Below are 24,742 nucleotides of genomic sequence, written 5' to 3'. Positions count from 1 at the left end.
TTTTAGATAAAAAGTGATCAAATCCCTCATTTAAAGGCCTTAAATTTCCTCCCAATAAATCCAGCAAACACACAAGAGGCTGGATTTTTTTACCAAAATGATGTTTTAAGTGTAATTTCTTTTTTTTGCAAACTGTATTCATTTTGGATAAAAAGTGATCAAATCACTCATTTAAAAACGTTTAATTTCCTCACAATAAATCCAGCACACTAACAAGATATATTTCAGTGACTGGAGCAGATTTTATCGTATTTTTGCACATTAAAAACTTATAAAATTCTCATTCTACACGCGCGATAAATGATTAAAAGCAACAATACATGGTGTTTTTGTTTTAAGTCCAAGCTTAAACCTAAATTTTAGCCTACTAGTATAAAACCAGTGTATATAAATTGCAACACGTCTCAGTAGAGTGCTGCAGGGATGATGTATTTTTGTTGGCCAACCAGGAAGTTAGCATCGCCTTGGTTCCCTCGACAAAAAGCCAACGGGATTGTTCCACTGGGTTTTGGGTTATTGCAGAAAATAAACTCTGTGGCAAACAAACGTTTATGATACTTACACATTTTGTTCAGTAAGATAATCCCCACAAATGAACACCACTTCATGATTTTGTTAAGCATAAATGCAATCGCCAGAAGCAAAAAGCTAACGTTAGGCTATAAACAAACTACACGATGGTCGGATGAGGGCGAGTATACACAACAAGGCTGTAGATATGAAAATAAATGAATAAATAATTAAATGAATATGTCATATGTAGCAAAAATATTAAAAATAAATGTAGTCATTAATTAATTGATAAAATGTGACATAAATTGATGTTTTAATTTGCTTATTTATGTATTACTCTAAGTATTAATTCCCTTATTATTTACTCCTGTTTAATTTTCCCTTTTATTTATTTTTTATTCATTATTTTTGCTACATTTAATGACATATTTATCCTGTCATTTATTTATTTATTTTAGATTTTGGCAGGTTACGTCCTCCATAATAAAGGCAGACAAGTCGGCGTGATGACGTTTAGTAAACTCATTTAGTCACGCCTGTTTTAAGACATTTAAAACCTTCAAAATTCACGGGTGTGATATTTACTCGCGTGTTTTATGTCGTAGAACAAAATCTCTTCAGCTTGTGTTAATCACAGACCTTATTTCAGGCATCGAACTAAAAATCCATAAAAAAAAACAAAACACTGACTTCCAGACAAAGGAACAAGAAATGATAAAAATCTCATTTCTGGGTTTTTGGACTCATTCCTGTAGCACTCTATAAGAAGTGGACGTAGTCAGCGTGACCTCACCCATTGGTTTGTGGACTGCCGTTTTGAAGCCTTGAGTTCGGCAGTTTGGCCGTCGCCATCTTGGTTTTTGGCCGTCGCCATCTTGGTTCTTTGCAACCAGAAGTGACGCGAGAGGGTGGAGCTAAGCACGACCAAAATGTTATATTTAACTACAATCTAGCAGCCATATTTCACCAGCATTTGGCTGGTGGCTGGTGCTATTTTCCAACCCTGGTTTTGCCGTCTTGGTTTTTTGGCCGTCGCCATCTTGGTTTTTGGCCGACGCCATCTTGGTTTTTAGCAACCAGAAGTGACGCGAGAGGGTGGAGCTAAGTACACCCGAACACTGAAAAATATTTTTTAGGTGACCAAAATGTTATAATTAATGTTTAATTAACTTTACGCCGTGGTAGCGACCACAAGGTAGCCCCGCCCTAAAGCATCCCCTGCTTTATGGTCTATCTGACTCTAAATGGGACCATCATTTACTAAAGGAACATCTATTGTAGTTCTGATCAATTTGTTTTCATAAAAGTGCCACAACACAAGACCGTGTTGATGCTGTTTGAATATTTAAATTTCAACTTACTGAAGTTCAAACTCAGTCCCTGTACTGCCCGACAGATTTACCCTAAACCCATTTAAGAGACTTTTTTTTGTTGTTCTTGTTGATTTCCAGACTCTACTATCAGATTCTACTATTAGATGTATTATTGGTTAATTTGGATCCAGAGAGCACAGTGAGGCTTGATGTACTCTGATGGAAATGATGTTATTCTGAGACTTCCTCTTCATTCTCCTTCAGGAGGCTGGTGGCTTCAGAGGGGGGGGTTTTGTTGCCATCGCCTGCAAAAAGTGAACAGAGGTGATATTTTATATATACAATAAGACACTAAAAACATAGACGCTCGATGTAGCTTTCAGTCAAAGATACTTACCAGAGATGCCAGAGTCAGAGTCAGACCCATGTGAGCCTGTGAAGAAAAGAGAATTATTTAGATACAGTATGTGTGTAGAAACATGCAGATATCCTGCTTTTGATTCATCTATCGACTGGAAACTAACGATAAAATGTGCTGTCTTACTGAGATCATGAGCTGTGATTCAGCGTCGGCAGAGGAAGACCACCTTTTTTATGCTAAAAACGTTGCTTTTTTATGCACTGGTCAAATTTGAGATCATGGGTTATTTTGGTTCCATAACATGTCTTTCTTTAGACTAGTGGAAAGAAAACATCCAAAATACACATTTAGGTGTTTATTTTACTACTTTGTCTATTTACATCTATAGATTTCTACTAAATTCACCAAAAGTTAGCGTTAGATAATGCCTCATTTGCATATTTAAACATACAATATCAAAAAAACTTGTAATACAAAAAATAATTGTCTTAATATCAGTGATCAACTGGGGAAGTTTCATAGTGATATCTATTAGTTAAAATGTTTACCCTATTCACCTGTAGTGTCTTCAAAATGTATGAAATTTAACAATCCATATCTTTAAAGGCCGTTTTCTCAAAATTAGTTTTTAACATAAATAAATATAAATATAAATAAAATAAAAGGGTTGTGGCAGCTGCCAATTCTCTAGTGCTTGCTGTTGTTTCCTTTTCCCTGGTGTTTTTTTGGTTGAGTTGCTGAGTGATTAGAGGGTTATTCAGTTCACCTGTTGCGCAGGGTGTGGGGACTGGCTCTTAAATGATAGTTGAGAGCAGCTTGGTGCATTCCCCTCTTGGCCAATCAGGGTGTAACGACGCCCTTTCTGTAGGGCTTAAAAGAGGAGGGAAACTGCACACCCAGTGTCATTCTGCTCTCTCCTTCACTAAATGCAACATGTGTTATCAGCCAAACCAGAAACTCTGGTCTGTTTTAGGCCCTTTTGAGATTCTGTGCTCTTTGTGTCTTGTTTATTGAGACTGTTGACTATCCTAGTTGGGGAAACAAAATAAATACCAATCAATTGGGTTACCTGCACTAAGATGTTTAGGTGCTATTTGTGCAAGAATCTGGCTTACCTCACAATAGCCTAGTGCCTGCAGGCTGCATTTTGTTATTTTATTCATTTGTTGATTTTCACTGAAACCCTTTATACCCATTTCTTTTAGTGTATTTTATTTGGGGAAACTTTAAAGGAGGGTAAAAGGAAAAATAAAACCAATATTTCAGTTTCCTTAATTGTTTGTTATTGTAGAGGCATTTGTTCATTATTATTATTAAGGAGGCATTTTATTTTATATTATTATGTGGATGGGAACTGTTTTTCAGTCTTCTGATTGATCAACTACAGTCTGGGGAACTCGGTACCGCCACAGGGTGGTGTGGGCTTTCAGAAATGTTTTACCATTTGACACATACAGTATATGAACTACCACATTAATATTCATAATATGGGGAGATGATCAACGATTATATGATTTAATTCATGTATTTTAGTGTAATGTAGCTTAATGCAAAATTGTGTCTTTGCAACATATTTCTAGAAGAAAAAACTTACCAGTGAGGAGAGCTTTCTTCTCCTCGTCAGTGTTGCCTACACACACACACACACACACACACACACACAGGAAATATAAAGGCCTATCTGCTACAACCTGTTTTGTATATATATATTTTTTACATTACATTTTACAAAAGTTAAAACACACATATACGCAACAAACTATTTTTATCCATTTTTATATTTTTCGGATAATCTCTGTAGGTTGGCATTATTCAGTGTTTTTGTTAACCACCTTTGTAAAAATGGTTACAGCACATGACGTCCCAATCAGTGGACAAAGGTACTTACCACTTTTATCAGTGCCATCACTGCCTTTGCTGCTGAGAGACGGATTTGACCCTGCGAAGGAAAGACAATCAATTTAGGTCACTTACAAAATGCATAGATCTCACAAAGCACTAACATAAACATACAGCACATTAAGATTAAAACTGTAATTGTTCTACTTATTCTGTTGGAGGTCTAATGCTGACTTCACGCCAAGCGTGAAGCAAACTTTTTGCGCGGTGCAACTGCATACAAAGTCAATTCAAAGACAATCGAATAGACACGAGTTCGTAAACCATAGACTGTCTATGGTAAAAACAATCGGGGTGGGGGGAGAAATAGATTCCCCTATGTATTTTTTTTTCCGGATAATCTCTGTAGGTTGGCATTATTCAGTGTTTTTGTTAACCACCTTTGGAAAAATGGTTACAGCACATGACGTCCTAAACTGTGGACAAAGGTACTCACCACTACCAGCACTACCAGCACTGCCAGCACTGACAACACTGTCGAGAGACGGACCTGACCCTGCGAAGGAAAGAAAATCAATTTAGGTAATTTACAAAATGCAGCATCACTTATTTTATTTTTACCAAAATGATAAAAGACAACTTATATAACTTAAATTAGATATCACAAAGCACTAACCTAAACATACAGCACATTAAGATTAACACTGTAATTGTTCTACTTATTCTGTAGGATGTCTAATGCTGACTTCACGCCAAGCGTGAAGCAAACTTTTGCGCGGCGCAACTGCATACAAAGTCAATGCAAAGACAATCGAATAGACGCAAGTTCGTAAATTATAGACTTTTAATGGTATAATATCGAATCGCAATACTTAAAAATCTCAATACATTTCAAATCGGCTCCCAAGTATCGTGATAATATTGAATCTGGAGATAGGTGAATCGAACCAGCCATACTAAATATAGCGTACACTTAAACTGATTATTTTAGGTGTCTGCAATACATTTAGCTGCTGTTGTTGCTTTGCTCCTGAGCTGGTAAACTCCATCTACTGTAGGTAATACACCGACTATGGATGAGTACCTCATACAACCCCACTTAAACCCCCCAAACTATCCCTTTAATGTGAAATAAAATAGTTACCTTGGACGTTCGTGGGTTGATTTCCTGTAAAAAAAAAAACAAAAAAAAACTGTGTAACTGATCATGGATGATATGGTTTAAATATGCATAGTCTTTCCATTGGCTGAGCCTGCTGACCTTTAAATACACAGTGGTAAAATTCACAGTCACTCAATTATCACCCATTTACTGTCATTTATGTTCTCTGCATTCAAACGGCCCCGATGGAGCTGACCGTGGATGGATAAAGAGAACGGAGCTGACGGGAGAGCTAGAGACCACCTTGGAGAAGTTAGAGGGAGTAGACACGTGGGACTACGTCTGGTTTTCAAAATAAGGTGTCAACAAAGGGGATTGTATATACAAAATACATCTATGGAAATAAGATGGATTGGATTATATTCACCAGAAGTATAAAACATTACATGTCCCTTATAAATTAAAACCTGTAGTGTCTTCAAAATGTATGAAATTTAACAATCCATATCTTTAAAGGCCGTTTTCTCAATATTAGTTTTTAACATAAATAAATATAAATATAAATAAAATAAAAGGGGTGGTGTAGGCTTTCAGAAAAGTTTTACCATTTGACACATACGGTATATGAACTACCACATTAATATTCATAATATGGGGAGACGATCAACGATTATATGATTTAATTCATGTATTTTAATGTAATGAAGCTTAATGCAAAATTGCGTCTTTGCAACATATTTCTAGAAGAATAGACTTACCAGTGTGAGCTTTGTTCACCTCGCCAGTGCTGCCGTTGCCGTTGTTACCATTCATGTCTACACAAACACACACAGGAAATATTAAGGCCCATCTGCAACAACCTGTTTTTATACATATATATTTTTTACATTGTTTTTTTTTGTACATAATTACATGATTGTTTTCAGGCCTATCAACCCCACACATGAGAGATCATTTAAAAACAGCCACTACCAACAGAACCAATCACTTTGTTTGCCAAGTGATCAAGCCATACTCTTTTCATCCAGTCTTTGTTTGGCCTTTTTTAAAATCTAATTTATTTGATAAACTTAAATTTGGTTTGACCAGACTTTTGGGTTTCCTCCTTCAGGTTGTAAAAGTATAAATGTCATTAACACAAAAATACTCAAAACTTCAGGAATAAAGTTTATATAACTATAAATAAAGTTTTAATAGAATCTATAGCAGAGAAATAAAACACTTACTTGAGGAAGTCTTTACACCAGTAAGGGGTTCGTCTGTTAATAAAAACACACAAAAGTTAAAACACACACATATACACAACAAACTATTTTTATCCATTTTAATATTTTTGGGATAATCTCTGTAGGTTGGCATTATTCAGTGTTTTTGTTAACCACCTTTGGAAAAATGGTTACAGCACATGACGTCCCAAACTGTGGACAAAGGTACTCACCACTACCAGCACTGCCAGCACTGCCAGCACTGCCAGCACTGCCAACACTGTCGAGAGACGGACCTGACCCTGCGAAGGAAAGAAAATCAATTTAGGTAATTTACAAAATGCAGCATCACTTATTTTATTTTTACCAAAATGATAAAAGACAACTTATATAACTTAAATTAGATATCACAAAGCACTAACCTAAACATACAGCACATTAAGATTAACACTGTAATTGTTCTACTTATTCTGTAGGATGTCTAATGCTGACTTCACGCCAAGCGTGAAGCAAACTTTTGCGCGGCGCAACTGCATACAAAGTCAATGCAAAGACAATCGAATAGACGCAAGTTCGTAAATCATAGACTTTTAATGGTATAATATCGAATCGCAATACTTAAAAATCTCAATACATTTCAAATCGGCTCCCAAGTATCGTGATAATATTGAATCTGGAGATAGGTGAATCGAACCAGCCATACTAAATATAGCGTACACTTAAACTGATTATTTTAGGTGTCTGCAATACATTTAGCTGCTGTTGTTGCTTTGCTCCTGGGCTGGTAAACTCCATCTACTGTAGGTAATACACCGACTATGGATGAGTACCTCATACAACCCCACTTAAACCCCACAAACTATCCCTTTAATGTGAAATAAAATAGTTACCTTGGACGTTCGTGGGTTGATTTCCTGTAAAAAAAAACCAAAAAAAAACTGTAACTGATCATGGATGATATGGTTTAAATATGCATAGTCTTTCCATTGGCTGAGCCTGCTGACCTTTAAATACACAGTGGTAAAATTCAGTCACTCGAATATCACCCATATACTGTCATTTATGTTCTCTGCATTCAAACGGCCCCGATGGAGCTGACCGTGGATGGATAAAGAGAACGGAGCTGACGGGAGAGCTAGAGACCACCTTGGAGAAGTTAGAGGGAGTAGACACGTGGGACTACGTCTGGTTTTCAAAATAAGGTGTCAACAAAGGGGATTGTATATACAAAATACATCTATGGAAATAAGATTGATTGGATTATATTCACCAGAAGTATAAAACATTACATGTCCCTTATAAATTAAAACCTGTAGTGTCTTCAAAATGTATGAAATTTAACAATCCATATCTTTAAAGGCCGTTTTCTCAATATTAGTTTTTAACATAAATAAATATAAATATAAATAAAATAAAAGGGGTGGTGTAGGCTTTCAGAAAAGTTTTACCATTTGACACATACGGTATATGAACTACCACATTAATATTCATAATATGGGGAGACGATCAACGATTATATGATTTAATTCATGTATTTTAATGTAATGAAGCTTAATGCAAAATTGCGTCTTTGCAACATATTTCTAGAAGAATAGACTTACCAGTGAGAGCTTTGTTCGCCTCGCCAGTGCTGCCGTTGCTGTTGTTACCATTCATGTCTACACAAACACACACAGGAAATATTAAGGCCCATCTGCAACAACCTGTTTTTATACATATATATTTTTTAGTTTTTTTTTGTACATAATTACATGATTGTTTTCAGGCCTAACAACCCCACACATGAGAGATCATTTAAAAACACCCACTACCAACAGAGGCCAATCACTTTGTTTGCCAAGTGATCAAGCCATACTCTTTTCATCCAGTCTTTGTTGCCCTTTTTTAAAATCTAATTCATTTGATAAACTTAAATTTGGTTTGACCAGACTTTTGGGTTTCCTCCTTCAGGTTGTAAAAATATAAATGTCATTAACACAAAAATACTCAAAACTTCAGGAATAAAGTTTATATAAGTATAAATAAAGCTTTAATAGAATCTATAGCAGAGAAATAAAACACTTACTTGAGGAAGTCGTTACACCAGTAAGGGGTTCACCTGTTAATAAAAACACACAAAAGTTAAAACACACACATATACACAACAAACTATTTTTATCCATTTTAATATTTTTGGGATAATCTCTGTAGGTTGGCATTATTCAGTGTTTTTGTTAACCACCTTTGTAAAAATGGTTACAGCACATGACGTCCCAAACTGTGGACAAAGATACTTACCACTGTTACCAGTGCGATTGCTGTCGAGAGACGGATTTGACCCTGCGAAGGAAAGAAAATCAATTTAGGTCATTTACAAAATGCAGCATCACTTATTTTATTTTTACCAAAATGATAAAAGACAACTTATATAACTTAAATTAGATCTCACAAAGCACTAACATAAACATACAGCACATTAAGATTAACACTGTAATTGTTCTACTTATTCTGTTGGAGGTCTAATGCTGACTTCACGCCAAGCGTGAAGCAAACTTTTTGCGCGGCGCGACTGCACACAAAGTCAATGCAAAGACAATCGAATAGACGCAAGTTCGTAAACCATATACTGTCTATGGTATAAACAATAGGGGTTGGGAAAAAATAGATTCCCCCTTGTATTGGAATTTTTTTTTTTTTACAATTTTGAAATAGATTTTTAATGCCAGAATCGATATATTTGCTTCATTTGAGTCTATGTGGAGGTAGAAGGAAGTTACCACTTTTATTGTTGTAGTCTGAGTAACGTGACGTCATAACCGTTCCGTATCCGTCAACCAAAACAAACCGCAGTGAGCCGAAACTAGAAAGTAGAAAACAGGCGGAGGGTCTGTGTGGATACGACCTGCACCCTCAAGTGTTAAATCCGGCATGGTAAACACTACACATCCAGTAAAGGATGGAAACACTTTGGGTTTCACACATCGGCAGGAAAAGTAGAGCTAGATATCACGGCTGAAGCTGCATGCTAACTCTGTCACGGACAGGAAACGTTATCGTATCGCGCTAACGCGATACAGCACCCATATACTGACATTTATGTTAAATGCATTGAAACGGCCCCGATGGAGCTGACCATGGATGGATAAAGAGAACGGAGCTGACGGGAGAGCTAGAGACCACCTTGGAGAAGTTAGAGGAAGTAGACACGTGGGACTACGTCTGGTTAATGTCCGTTAACAAAGGGAACTGTATATACAAAATACATCTATGTAAATAAGATTGAATGGATTATATTCACCAGAAGTATAAAACATTACATGTCCCTTATAAATTAAAAAGAAAATACCACTAATCTGTGAGGGAAATGTCTTTATTCTTTGACTTTTGGGTTGCTGCAAAAAAGACTGACTTAAGACAGCTTGGACTGAGTTTTATGACCACCTTACACTAAATGATCGAAATCACAGGAGCGCGCCACAACTCTAGCAAAACTCATGATTTTATTCATTGGAAATATGTCTGCTACAGTGAAGTAAAAAAATGGAATATAGATATTTTTCAAAGTAAAAGTCCTTAGAAGTGTATGATTCAACTTTTTCCCATGGTCTAGTGTTAACAAAGTTAACAAATATCACAAAAATTCGTAATATCGAATCACAATACTTAAAAATCTCAATACATATCGATATTTTAGGTATCTGCAATACATTTTGCTGCTGCTGTTGCTTTGCTCCTGGGCTGGTAAACTCCATCTACTGTAGGTAATACACCGACTATGGATAAGTACCTCAGACAACCCCACTTCAAAACCCCCAAACTATCCCTTTAATGTGAAATAAAATAGTTACCTTTGTTGTTTTTGCATGGATTTCCTGTAAATAAAGACAACAAACTGTGTAACTGATCATGGATGATATGGTTTAAACCTGCATAGTCTTTCCATTGGCTGAGCCTGCTGACCTTTAAATACACAGTGGTAAAATTCACAGTCACTCGAATACTGATTAAATTTGAGGACAATTTAATATTTTTGTGTTCGAGCAATATGACATAACACTTTATTTAAACTTTTATTCTCTCAATGTTGATGTGATGAGAGCAAGCTTCATGGTAGAGAAAAAAACACATTAAATTACAGTAAATGATCACGTTTCCACACACTATACACTACATATCTTTTTCACATAATACTTTGTTCTAGCAAAATTAATAAAACAAACTTACAGGACTGTACTGGAAACGTTTAGTAATATGTTATGTCATGGTGGTTTTTAATGGTATTTTAAAAGAAAATGTATTAATGTCCTACGGGTAATAGAGGTTATTGTATGTACAGTATGTGTGAGGTAGAAACTCAAAACCAGCACTGTGAGCTCAGTGTGACTTATAATAAACACTTTTGCCACATAATGATTGACAGGACGGCTATTCGATGTGACCTCTGAACCCCTCATGAAGTCCATCATAAAATAATAATAACAGACCTTTGCTCCTGATAACGACACCACATCTTAACTTGTGACTGAAAAGACTGCAACATCAAGTACTTTGTAATTGGTGTAAATACACTATATTGAATACTGCATTACAGTTTATCATCACATATCAATGACTTTGATGTGTCCATGTTGGTCAAATGTTCCTATGAAGCGTAAATCTCGATATTAAATACAGAATTTGGAACAAATATATTCCCCTCTTCTGGTATCTTGCTGTTGAAAGAGGACAACAGTTGTATATATTATATATATATTATATATATATTATATATATATATATTATATATATAATATATATATAATAGTTAAATATTGCACCTACCAAATCTTTTCCACAAGACGACCAGCAGCACACCGATACCGATCACGGCCACGACCACGCCCCCAACCACGCCGCCGATGATGATACCTACGTTAGAGTCGTCAGGAAGTGAATGATCTAAAACACAGAAAACATTCACACTAGTCATTTATTCAGTTCACTTTCAACATTATTTCTATTTGTTAGGTTCAATTTAATAATCTTTCTTGTGGCTTAAAGGTACAAGATGTAACTTTACACATTGAAATGTTTAAAAACAACGAGACCTATGTTGTATATGTTGTTGAGTTGTGTTCTTACTAAGGCTGTCAATCAATCATTTTTTAATCTGTTCAAAATGTACCTTAAAGGGAGATTTGTCAAGTATTTAATACTCTTATCAACATGGGAGTGGACAAATATGCTGCTTTATGCAAAATGTATGTATATATTTATTATTGGAAATCAATTAACAACACAAAACAATGACAGATATTGTCCAGAAACCCTCACAGGTACTGCATTCAGCATAAAACAATATGCTCAAGTCATAACATTTTCATTCACATATCTGGAGGTCAGAGGTCAAGGGACCTCTTTGAAAATGGCCATAACATTTTTTCCTCGCCAAAATTTAGTTTTGAGTGTTATCTAACTTCCTTCATGACAAGCTAGTATGACATGGTTGGTTATTATCCTGTTGACTTTGACAGCCGTAGTTCTTACATCATCCCAAATGTTTCCAACAACTTTCAAACACAGAGAAATCTGTAATTTTAATCAAGGTTAACAGTGCGTTTCATTAGTAGGGCCCCTTGATTTCCGCGATGCGGAAAACACGGACGGAATCTGATGATAAAAATTGAATCAGCTGTAAAACGCGGAGTTTGACGAAATATAAATGCAATTTATTAAAATCAGTAAGAAAGCGTTTCTTACCCCAAAGCATCTCAACATGTACCCCGGTTGCAGCATGTATCACTTCACAGGCGTATGTGGACATGTCAGACTTTAAAATCTCCACATGATCTCTTCTCTGGAAGGTGTCGTCGCCGTTTGGTCGAGTACCCGATGTAGTCACGCCGTCCTCTTGATATAAAATACGGCCGTTCCTTTTGATCTGCAGGATGATGTCTTTTGGGTAGAAACCGGTAGCCAGGCACATCAAAATGACATTTTTCTCGACTTTGGCTTTCTTTGTATACACGAACACCTCCGGGGCAGCTGGGAGGAAGAAACCGTAAAGTAAGATCATATTTGTAAGTTTTTAATGTTTAATAACAACACCAGTATGATACAAAAACACATACTAGTGATTCTGAAACTAGCAACATCAAACACCACTGCTGAGACTCATACTTCATTTTATAATTTCAGGTCTTTTTTTTTTTAGATCATGCTCGTTACTGAATGTGGCGTTTGCGAGGGTTGGGATCCAATAGCTGGTGTTGTTGCACGGTATACCGATACTAGAAAGGTATCACAACACCCTGCCGTTAAAAACGGTACGATATCCCGTTTTATTAGTAGGTTGGCAAATTACATTAATTAGGCTGCCATTTAAACTGTGGTGTTTCTGCCTTCACAGCCAAAACAAAAGGGGATTTCAGATCTCAAATTAATCTTTGAGTTTTAGTGATGTTATTTTTAACTTTACTTAGAAATGCTGAGAGTTGAACCTGAGTGCATTTGATAAGGGAATCTAGAGAATTTAAATTTAATAAAATACTATTGAACCATGAATCATAGTTTTTTATGTTTTTCGATGTAAAATGATGATGGAAATGTTGCCACATAAAAAATAAAGAAATGGTCACATGCTGACACCCCCTTTTAGAATATGCAAGTAATTCATTTTGTCAGTCGTCTGAACACCACCATTTTTAGATTTTGTGTGAATCCCAATTGTTTCAAGACCATTTAGTTCTATATTTCAACAACCTGCATAATAGTCCTTCCATCACCAATGCTACTTCTATTATCTCCAATTATAATGACAATAAAAATAAAGAAATGATTTTCAGTCATACTTACAGGCATTTCGTGCTTGCGCCCCCTCATATGTCATGAACTTGCCCAACCAATCTATGCACTCGTTCTCCAGGTAGCCTTTGGTGTATTCTTTTAGCACCTGGACATCATCCCACTTCCTCTTGGTCTGGAGTGCCGCGTCAATCGGGGCGACCCAGACCGAGTTGGCGTCGTCGAAGTACAGGAAGTCGTTTCCGTCGTAGCTGTACCTGTCAATGCCGCGGTGGAACTTCAACGTGCCGTCGGACTGCGTGTCGCCCTCACAGCCGTGCATCCACTGGAGAATATGGACGTCTGAAACCGGAGAGAGGAGCAGGACGGTGACGTCAACAACAATACGCAGACAAGATGAAGAGGTGGGTCACATTTGGATATTTGTGGCTTTCTGGTTTAACATTTAAGAGTAACTGACTGAAAATCTCTTTAACTGCCCTCTGTGGTTAAAAGTTTCAAGACTGTTTCCCTTCTGACCCCACCCAGCATCACTGATATGTGTGTGGTTAGAAATGAGCTCGGTTTAACCTGGAACCACACCCGGCAGTGATGTCACAGGGTCCTGGAGTACACCTGGGCATCACTGCAGCAAGGTGAGCTATGGGCTACTGCAGAAACATGGCGGTGCAACATGGCAGACTCCATGAACAGTAGATATAAACAGCTCATTCTAAGCTAACAAAAACACAACAATTCTTATTATCAGATTGATTATACACTAAAGAAAACATACTTATTAATATTATATTCCATTTCTGCCAATAGATCCCCCTAATTGTTACGAACTGTTCCTTTAAGCGCAACAAAAAATACATTAAAACTGTTTTATTCACGCAGACTAGCAATAATACCTGCCTCAATAACATTTATCTCATGGAGAGTTATTATAGATTTTATGGTCAATAGAAAGTGATCTTACCGGAGTCGTTCTGTCTCATGCGTTTCTTCAGGATGTCGATGTTGACTTTGAACCACTGCTGCTTGCTCTGGCGGGACTGTGTGCCTTTTTCCCAGTAATCTTTAGTCAGTCGGTCTTTCATCCAGTCCTTTTTGGGTACTTTCTTCTGGTGATCGCTGTCAAAGTAGTCGATGATCTTGCTGTCCAGCTGACCCATGGCTGTGAACTCATGGATGCCCGGGAGTCCAACAGGCTCTTTGGAGAGGGCCGTGTAGATGTAAGTGAGGGAATGCTTGTCTGAGAGTCACACAGGTAGAAAAAGACAGATATTTATTAGACAAGGCAGTAGATTTGACTCATATGTTTTTAATGAACCAAATATTGGGGGCTGGGACGATTCACCTATCTCCTGATTCGATACCTTCACAATACTTGGATGCCGATTCGATGTGTTGCTATTTTTAAGTATTACGATTCGATATTACAATTCATTGCGATTTTTGTTAACTTTTTTAACACTAGACCATGGGAAAAAGTTGAATTATACACTTCTAGGGACTTAATAAAGGGAATTAATACAGTCAAAATGTTTGATTTTCAGCATGTATGTAGTCAGAGCTGTCCTGAAGTCAAATATATCAGTCATTGTCAGGAATTATTTATTCCATTTTGTTTATTTCACTGTAGCAGACATATTTCCAGTGAATAAAATCATGAGATTGCTAGAGTTGTGGCGCGCTCCCGTGATTTCGATCATTTAGTGTAAGGAAGTCACAAAACTCAGTCCACTCTGTCTTAAGTCAGTCTTCTTCTCGTTTGATGCGTTATGTTTAGACAGGCAGCCATGTTGACTAAAACAGAAGTGTGTCTTTTCCTGTGTGACTTCCTGTAACGCTTCCTGTTTACACAGCCTGTTAGAAACCTGACATAAAGCTTTTCACAGAAATGTCAGCGTTGGCGTATATGTCTGTCAATAAGTACCAAGAAAAAGCAGTACAGGAACACTAAAGATATGTTTTAACTATACTGTAAAAATAGAATGAATATCAGCTTTTTTTTAAACTCTCAAATATCAATATCTTAACTGGCATTAAGAATGAGGAAGTCAAACTCAGAAAATAGATCTAACGTTTACAGTCCTGCTTTGTTTATGAGCCAATTAGTCATGTCAGAGATATCTCAACAATGTCCTCTGTTCACCTCAGTGACGTCAGTCAAAGGGTGGCGTTTATGGATCGAGTCAAAGATTTTAAAGTACGCTTGTTAAGTAAAAGCAAGTCATTAAGACCAGTTCTGTAGAACAGATCTGTCAACTCTCCTGAATTTTCTCCACTTTATTTGTATATTGATGTTGTTTACAGCTGAAATTATTAATTATCAACTATTCTGACAGTCAATAGCACAAATATCAAACACTCTAAGGGGCTTCATTGTGGTGTTCTTTTGCTTTTCTTTGTATTATGGTAAATACATTAAATATCTTTTAGCCAGTTTGACAAAACAATTTAAACATTTTTAGATGTTTTCTTGGGCTTTAGTAAGTAAAGATGTTTCATCATTTTAATAGTGAAAATAATTGTAACTTTCAGCTCTAACATATTATTGTTTTTGCTTATTTGAAACACAAAGAGGTAAAGCAGAACTTCCTTCATACCTTTTTTTTTATTATCTACTTTTTTTTATTGTTTATTTATTTATTTTTTATTGTTTTATGTTGGTTTTGTTTCATTTCTGTTGTCCTTCTTTGTTTGTTTTCACTATGCTTCTTTTGTATGTAAATGTTTTTAATGTTTTCTTCTGTTACTATGGATACTGTCATTTTGAAATAATAAAAAAAGAACTTGCTTCACCCTTTCTTTGTATTATCTATCTATTTATTTATTTTTATTGTTTTTTTATTTATTTTTTATTATTATATGTTGGTTTTGTTTCATTTCTATAGTCCTTTTATGTTTTGCACAGCTCTTTGTTTATGTTTTCACTATGTTTCTTTTGTATGTAAATGTTTTAAATGTTTTCTGCTGTTACTATAGATACTGTCATTTTGTAATAATAATAAAAATAACTTGCTTCATACCTTTTTTTTATTATTATCTATTTATTTTTATAGTTTTTTTTAAAATTTTATGTTGGTTTTGTTTCATTTCTGTTTTCCTTTTTGTTACTACGGATACTGTAATTTTGAAATAATAATAAAAAAATAACTTGCTTCATACTGACGCCATGTTAGACACGCAGCCTACATTCCTACCAACTTTACTATTAAAGTACTAAATCCACATTTATAATGGTTTGCTTCGACGTACTGGACCTGTGAAATAAATGTACATTACAAACATGAAAACAACCACCGTCCATTTTAACAAATTAAGCTAAAATAACAGCCAGAAACGACGAATTTCAAAGACGTCACAACATCGTGTTTTTTTACTTTCGTTTTCAACCGGACTCACATGAAAAGTCAGAAAGGTCTCAACTTACCGCCTTTCACCGTCAGTCCTGTCCCCAAAAGGACAAAGACTGCGATAAAATTCATCTTCACCTCAAACCAGACGTGTCTCGTTAATAAAAGTCGTGTTTTAACCGACAGTAGGATCGTGTTTTGTCTCCGTGTTCCGCGCGTCCGTCCGCGGTGAACTGCTGCTGCTCTCTGCTATCTGCTTCCTGCTTCTGTCAACTATCTGCTCTACACGGTGCGTTCAGGGGAGGCTCGTAAATTAGAGACGCATGTCGCAATCCAGTTACATCCAACTTTTTAAACACTTTTAACGACTCGTGCTGCTATTCCAAATGGATTAATTTATGAAAAACTACTTAAGTTATGGTGACAATAACATAACACAACCTTTACTCATGTTGGATGGACTTGAACTAACAGATATTAAGTATAACTAAGCATTTTTGTCAAACTTTTAGTACTGTATTTATATTAATTATATTGTGTATTCTATCTATGTATGTATGTATGTATGTATGTATGTATATATATACATACATATATACATGTATATATATGTGTATATATATATATGTATATATACATATATATACAAACATACATATATATATACATGTATGTATATATGTATAAATGTGTATATATACATATATACATACATACATATATATACAAACATATATATATATACACATATATATATTTATATATATGTGTATACATACATATATATATACAAACATATATATATATACATATATATGTATATATATATATACATGTGTATATATATATATTTACATATATATATAGTGTAATGTTTATTATTTGGTGTGATATAACTATGGGACATGCCCAAACACATGTTATAGAAGTAGTGTGTAGTTAGATACAGCAGTGTAAGTACACAACATCTGTAATGTTAGTTAGCTAGCTAGTTGGTTAGCTATAAATTAGCTGTTTACTGTAAACGGCTGTAAAACAGAGGCGTTTTTACTTCCTTTTTCACAAATGTGAGCGTCTACAGTCAACTTACCGCCTGCAGTCGGCTCTAAGTTCAGAAACATGAACGGTAAAAACAGAAATATCCAGGTCTGTGGTTGAATCATGGTTTAAAAGCACAAAACTTCTGATAAAAAGGAGAAAATAAACTGTTGAGACTGAAGTCACAGAGTGCGCGAGGACTGTTGATGTGTCGGTCACGAACGAGTCGGTTCATTGAGCCGGCTCTTTTAAGTGAACGACAAGAGCCGGCTCCCGTCCGAGAGCCGTTTTTCTTTTTTTGTTTTCTTTACTTAATTCAAGGCAGAATGATAGGACGATCTTCTCCGCGCCACGGGCACTCCATGCACTGACTGTGACTGAATGTTGTGTCCACAGGCTCCGTCCTTTCCACGCTTCCCATTCATTGTCTATGTAAGCAGCCGTGCAGTAATGCATTCTGGTAGCGTGGCGGCGCGATTCGAGAAACGGAGCGTCACAACGCCCGCTCCTCATTTGCATTAAGTTGAGGGCTAGTCTACTTTATGCAGATCAAGGGGCGTCCGACGCGACTCGCCGCCTCTCGAAACTCCCGAGAATCTTTTAAAATAAACGTTGTCGATCCAAAATAAAGACAGATTCAGCAACTGCACGGCTTATTTCTTGCCAGAAAATGTTTTCAGAAACATATTTCGGTGAACTATTTTCGTGAAATAAAAGAAGAAAGTTTCCAAACGAGCCTTCATACTATTTCCGGTTTGAACGCTGGGAGTAGCTTTCAAACCGAATTATAAAAGGCAGAAGTGGTAAAACAAAGAGCCGTTTGGGAGCCGAAAAAGCCGGCTTTTCTTGATGAGCTGAGCCAAATCATCTGGATCACTAAAAAGAGACATAATTCCCATCACTAGCGAGGACTACTGCGCTGCCAGAATCATCCAATCAGATTATTCAGACCGGGTTGACTCATTTGTTACTGGGCAGACTACATCACAACAGGTTGTCAGACAGCTCACTGTCATGTTAAGAAGGGAACCACAAGTTGGGGGGAAATTCTCGCGAGATGATTCAAGTTGGGCGTTGATCTCGATTAGGATACAGGTCGTCGGGGAGCAAGTCTCGCGAGAGTTTTGGCAAGTTTTTGCAGATCTCAGATCATTTATTTATTTATTTATTTCTTCAGAGTGTAAAAGTAATAATAATACTTAAGTAAATGTATTTATTTAAATTGCACCATTGTTAATAGTCTGTTTATTGTCAATACTGTATATACTGCTCCTATTTTTATGCTTCCTTCTATTTAAATGGTTCATATTTTGTTACACTTCGTTTAGCTTTTTTTTTACTGTGGTAGCTGATGCATCTTGTTTTTTGCACTATCCCCTTTGCTGCTGCACACTGCAAATTTCCCCACTGCGGGACTAATAAAGGAATATCTTATCTTAGTCTGATGACACTGAACAGTGAATGAACAACTCTTTATTCATTGGCAACAAATTAACACACAACTCATACTTCCATCATAGCCTATCTATCTATGTATATATCTATATCTATGTACATATATTATTATTATTACACTATTAGACTTTGGATTTGACAGAAATACTTTTACATTTACATTCACTTTTTGCAGAGCAGCTGTAACATTTGTGTCCTCTCTCTCTGTCTTTCTGTACATCCGGTCACTAAAGAAGAAGTGGGAGACATGCATTCACTTTTTGCAGTGTTGTATCCACATTCTACCATTTACATTTGTGTTTTATTCTTTTTGATGGAAATAAAATCTGTTTATTTTCTTCCTCCTGTTCTGTTGAATATTTCCTCAAACTAAAGTGCCTTAAAGGTCCCATATTATGCTCATTTTCAGGTTCGTACTTGTATTTTGTGTTTCTACTAGAACATGTTTACATGCTTTAATGTTAAAAAAAAAACTTTATTTTCCTCATACTGTCTGCCTGAATATGCCTGTGTTTGCCCTCTGTCTGAAACGCTCCGTTTTAGCGCATTTTGACGGAATTGCGACAGAATTGCGTTGCTAGGCAACAGCTTGGGTCCATGTTTACTTCCTGTCAGCTGATGTTATTTACATACACTGCAACAGGAAATAAACTGGGACACATTTAGAATGTTTACATTTAAAATTATGTCAAGGGTTTAAATATGGTATATTTGTGACATCACAAATGGGCATTAATCCTGACGGCTTGTTTCAAATGCAGAGTTTCTGAATATGGGCTGTGTAGTATTTCCCTGTGGATTCAGTGTTTCGATACTTTCACAGTATTTATATAGGACTTAAACCTGCTTTATAATAAAAAACATGAAAATCTCACTTTTTTATAATATGGGACCTTTAAACCTTCTTATTTTTCAAGGCAGTGATGCACTGGGCAACGTCTCCGGTAACATTTAGTTGCCATGAATCATTTAAAGACATTTTTTGACTCTGCTGGAGGCCGTCTTCGTTGCCTAGAAAATTGCTGAGTGTATCACCACCTCATATGGAAAGAAGCCTGAATCATCTCATCTTTCCTTCCCATTAAAAACCCTCATCAGTTCTCCTCTGTGCCCCCCCACCCCTTAATCCAACCATCCCCTCTCAGTCCATCTTTTCCTCCCAAAGCGGAAACCGAATCCTCCTTTCTCCCGGCTGACGGCTTGGAGGCCTCCGGCGATGGATTTCAGAGCTTCGTTCCTCTTTCCCCCGTCCTCGCCTTCTCCTCCCTCCTGATAGTTCCTGCTCTCTAGAGCGTGACCCCTGGGGAAAGGTGACAGCGCCCGGGCTACCACGCCTCCTCTCTGGGCTCTCAGCAGCGCCTCTTCCTCCCAGGACCCGCCCTCCTCCTCCTCCTCCTCCTCCTCCTCCTCCTCCTCCCGGGGGTCTCGAAGCCACTTGGCCCATGCGTCAGGCCGAACCAGCCAGTCGCCCCTGGAGTCGCCCAGAGCAGCCTGGAGGTGCAGCAGGGTGGACTCCAGCTCAGCTCCATCCACCGTGGGCAGGATGGCGGTGGGGTACGATGTGACGGTCCGTGGGACGGGGAAGAGGAGGGCGAGGGAGAGGAGGGTGAGCTTTGAGGCGCCGAGATGGAAAGAAGGTCTCATCTGGAAATAAGAAAGAGTCACAACTAAATTAATAGCAGCTCATAAACATGATCACATGATTACAGTAAGAAAATCAAATACACATAAATTACTTTCATCACAGAATTAATGAAAGTAAAACTTCGTTTAGGTAAATGTTTGTTTCTAAAAATTTCAGTAGGCCATATTGCAATAAGCAGCAAATTTCTGATCTATAAGTCTTATAGTTACATAGTGTAACATTTCAGTTACACTGGAGGCCTGTGTGTATATATTTCGTATGTTTATTTTAGGGCTGTCAAAGTTAACACAATAATAACGCAAATTTGTTTTAACGCAACTTGTGATTTTTAGGTTGTAGCGGGCTCAGTTTTAAAGCTAGTATGAAGATACTGGTATCATATGAAACTACAAAGAACCTTAAGAATCCATTGGTACCAACCATGTCACACTAGCTTGTCACAAAGGAGGTTAAATAACGCCCCAAACTTACGCTAAATTTTGGCAAGGAAAAACTGTCATAGCCATTTTCAAAGGTGTCCCTTGACCTCTGACCTCCAGATATGTGAATGTAAATGGGTTCTATGGGTACCCACGAGTCTCCCCTTTACAGACATGCCCACTTTATGATAATCACATGCAGTTTGGGGCAAGTCATAGTCAAGTCAGCACACTGACACACTGACAGCTGTTGTTGCCTGTTGGGCTGCAGTTTGCCATGTTATGATTTGAGCATATTGTTTTATGCTAAATGCAGTACCTGTGAGGGTTTCTGGACAATATCTGTCATTGTTTTGTATTGTTAATTGATTTACAATAATAAATATATACATACATTTTGCATAAAGCAGCATATTTGTCCACTCCCATGTTGATAAGAGTATTAAATACTTGACAAATCTGTTAAAAAAACAAAAACGCGTTGTGGAAGTAAAATTCTCAGCTAAACATGTTTATCAGTGATAAAGAATATTGGTCATATAATCATTTTGAATAAAGAAGGTAATGATAAGTAATCACTGTTGTGATGTTCACTGCATGTTCATGTTGCCTTTAAGACTAACAGATACTCCTGCTGGTTTACAAAGCACTAAATGGTTTAGGGCCAAAATACATTTCTGATCTTCTTCTATGTTCTGAACCGTCCAGACCTCTCAGGTCGTCTGGATCAGGTCTGCTTAGTGTCCCCAGAGTCACAACTAAACATGCAGAAGCAGCGTTCAGTTTTTATGCACCAAATATATGGAACAAGCTCCCAGAAACCTGCAGGACCAGCTCCAACTCTGAGTTCTTTTAAATCAAAACTTAAAATGTTCCTGTTTGCTGCTGCTGCCTTTTATTATTTTATTTTAGCTTCTATCCTAGCTTTTATTTTTAGCTTGTTTTTATTTTCTAATCTTTAACGTTTTTATTTTTTTATAACTGTTTTAATTATGTCTTAATGTTCTTTTGCACTTTGTTCTTGAACGTTTATGTAAAGCACTTTGAATTTCCCTGTTGCTGAAATGTGCTCCACAAATAAAGCTGCCTTGCCTAACAGATGTGTAGTTATTTTAGGGGAGTATGTAAATCCTTTGGCCATCTCACCCACTATGAGTTGTTTCGAAATGAGCTCAGTATGTGGGGGAGTTGGGACTTATCTTCCCTCACAGATGGTGATATGTCTCAGCCCCATGTAGCTGAGTGGAAAGTCCCTAAGATACCGGACGCAGACAGGAAGAAGCCTGAATCACGTGACTGTCTAGCGTCCTTTCACCTCAGCTACAATCACTGAATTAAAGACCAGGACTAAATACCAAAATAGCAATTTGATATTTTTCTTTCTTTCTCTAACCTTCCTGAAGAAAAAATATTATTCTCAAACACTCAAAACTTAGAATCAAGTGAGAAATATCACCAAACCTTTCTCAGAAATAACAGACATCTGAGAGCCAGGCCGCGTAAATTCTCTAATTATTGGTTAAAACAAATCAAATATGCAAAAAAGAAGACGTCCAATGCAACTAAATCCTTCTGCTACTAGACCTTTATCAGGTTAAATACGTCTGTTGAATAAGAATAATAAATAAGTCTTGCAGCAGCATTTTGACAAATTAAACCCGGTGCAGCTCCTCGTGTCGACGCCGGCAAAATTGCATCACTGAGAAACATTCTGGCTGTTTCAGACATAAATATGCTGCAAGAAACATTTTGTCAAAAGTGTGAAATATCCGTAAAAAACCTGGAGAAATAAATCATTCATACGTGTCGGCATCAACGAAGAAGAAGAAGACAAACAAGAAAATTCCCATTTCTTACCTTGTGTCGCGCTCTAACTTGTTGTATCTGATCTAACGTTCGTCGCCTCGGACCTTTTTAAAAACTGCCCGCCCTCCCTCCGCCCCCTCTGCCCTCGGGTCACAGGCCGCCGTCACCCCATTGGCCCCTCGCCCCTCTGACGCACACAAAGCCAGCTTCCACAGTCGTAACCTTCATTCTTTCAGCTGAGAAACCTCGGTCCACTTCAGCGACAAGGCCCAGAGCGTCGCCGCAATTATCGCCGCCTGATTGAGGAGCCAATTCACAAAGAAGGAAGCAGCCAATTCATTAAGATGCTTGTGAGGAGAGAAAGTCTCCGGGAGAGGGGGGATGGAGGACACGTTGGTGGCTTCTTCTGTCGCCATGGTCGCCATGAAGGTCGTCTCGCTGGGAAAACAACAAACACACCTGAAAGAATGTCATTCAAGTAGTTTGGCTCCGAGGAATCACTTCATTGACAAAACATCAGTCATAACCTCAAACCGAACGACGCTGAATTAATTTACCACCAATTATACGACAAATGATCTGCAGAGTGTCGATTCTGTGACGATTTCTGTTTTTAGATTGATGCTTTTTGTTCAAAGTTCAGTGGAGGAGGACGTATTTATTCATTTACTTTAACACCACAGTATAAAATACTTTATTACGAGTAAAAGGCCTGCATTCAAAATTTCACTGAAGTAAAAGTACAGACGTATTAACAACAAAAAGTACTTATTATCAAAAGTATTGTATATATTTTACATTATTGGATCATTATTATTGATGTATTAATATGTACTTTAATGTTGTTGTTGGTGGAGCTAACCAGGGCTGTGGATAATGATTATTTTTATTGTTGATTAATCGGTCAATTATTTTCTTGTTTAATTGTTTGGTCTGTAAAATGGTGAAAAATGTGGATCATTGTTTTCCCAAAACTCAAGATGATGTCCTCAAATGTCTTGTTTTGTCCACAACTCAAAGATAATCAGTTTACATTCATAGTGGAGTAAATAAACTAAAAAATATTCACATTTAAGAAACTGAAATTAGAGAATATAGACTTCTTTTTACTTAAAAAATTACTCAATCTGACTGAAACTGCAGCTCCAGAGCTTTTAATCTGTAACAATTAGGGCTGTCAATCAATTCAAATATTTAATTGCAATTAATCACACGATTGTCCATAGTTAATCACTATTAATCTCAAATTAATCATGTTGGCACCTGTGAGGGTTTCTGGACAATATCTGTCATTGTTAACTGATTTCCGATAATAAATATATAAATACATTTTGCATAAAGCAGCATATTTGTCCACTCTCATGTTGATAAGAGTATTAAATACTTGACAAATCTGTTAAAAGACAAACGCGTTGTGGAAGTAAAATTCTCAGAAATATAGTTAAACATGTTAATCGGTGATAAAGAATATTGATCATATAATCATTTTGAATAAAGAAGTAATGTAATGTAATGTTAATTGCAATTAATCACACGATTGTCCACAGTTAATCACGATTAATTTCAAATTAATCATGCATTTTTTTTATCTGCTCAAAATGTACCATAAAAGGGAGATTTATGAAGTATTTAATACTCTTATCAACATGGGAAGTGGACAAGTATGCTGCTTCATGCAAATAAGGTTGAGACTTCTCGTCTGCACAGATCAAGTGAATAACTGGGACTCTTGGGGGGTTTCCGACACGGATAGTAAACTCACACCTATGTAACCACAAAATATAACAAAAAGAGATCATATAAGAGTTGATTGTGTATGATTGATTATGTAAAGTGTAATCCATTGATTGTTTTACTGTAAGAGAGAAAGTACAAGAAGCAGCCAAAGTTAAACAAGAGATGAGGCCAGTGAAGGAAAGTATGAGGAAGTGAGCCTTTTC

The 24,742-nt window shown here is 36.8% G+C and overlaps 2 protein-coding genes across 4 annotated transcripts; both read right to left on the bottom strand.

Moving 5' to 3' along the window:
* Positions 1-1,854: 1,854 nt before the first annotated feature.
* On the bottom strand, positions 1,855-17,702 carry LOC119502945 (major histocompatibility complex class I-related gene protein-like). Of its 3 annotated transcripts, XM_037794273.1 has the most exons (15): positions 17,530-17,665; positions 16,517-16,721; positions 14,057-14,332; positions 13,147-13,437; positions 12,052-12,336; positions 11,134-11,250; positions 7,224-7,247; positions 6,567-6,635; positions 6,355-6,387; positions 5,887-5,943; positions 5,171-5,194; positions 4,523-4,582; positions 3,782-3,817; positions 2,224-2,259; positions 1,855-2,131 (listed from the first exon to the last, which is right to left on the bottom strand). In XM_037794273.1, the coding sequence occupies exons 2-15, from the start codon at positions 16,569-16,571 to the stop codon at positions 2,058-2,060; spliced, it is 1,437 nt and encodes a 478-aa protein (XP_037650201.1). In that variant the 5' UTR covers positions 16,572-16,721; positions 17,530-17,665; the 3' UTR covers positions 1,855-2,057. The 3 variants fall into 3 exon arrangements, with proteins under 3 accessions (XP_037650201.1, XP_037650202.1, XP_037650203.1); XM_037794274.1 differs by lacking the exons at positions 3,782-3,817; positions 4,523-4,582; positions 5,171-5,194; ... (3 more) ...; positions 7,224-7,247; positions 16,517-16,721 and adding exons at positions 7,935-7,991; positions 8,399-8,431; positions 8,611-8,652; positions 10,161-10,184 and having other exon boundaries at positions 17,530-17,702; XM_037794275.1 differs by lacking the exons at positions 3,782-3,817; positions 4,523-4,582; positions 5,171-5,194; ... (3 more) ...; positions 7,224-7,247; positions 16,517-16,721 and adding exons at positions 7,935-7,991; positions 8,399-8,431; positions 10,161-10,184 and having other exon boundaries at positions 17,530-17,701.
* Positions 17,703-20,054: 2,352 nt separating this feature from the next.
* On the bottom strand, positions 20,055-23,574 carry LOC119503560 (pyroglutamylated RFamide peptide). Its single transcript, XM_037795402.1, has 2 exons — positions 22,854-23,574; positions 20,055-20,576 (listed from the first exon to the last, which is right to left on the bottom strand). Exon 2 carries the CDS (start codon positions 20,574-20,576, stop codon positions 20,055-20,057), a length of 522 nt encoding a protein of 173 aa, XP_037651330.1. The 5' UTR covers positions 22,854-23,574.
* Positions 23,575-24,742: the final 1,168 nt, after the last annotated feature.

Source organism: Sebastes umbrosus, chromosome 15 (genome assembly GCF_015220745.1).
Source record: "Sebastes umbrosus isolate fSebUmb1 chromosome 15, fSebUmb1.pri, whole genome shotgun sequence".
NCBI lineage: Eukaryota > Metazoa > Chordata > Actinopteri > Perciformes > Sebastidae > Sebastes > Sebastes umbrosus.
This window is presented reverse-complemented; position numbering and strand designations above follow the sequence as displayed.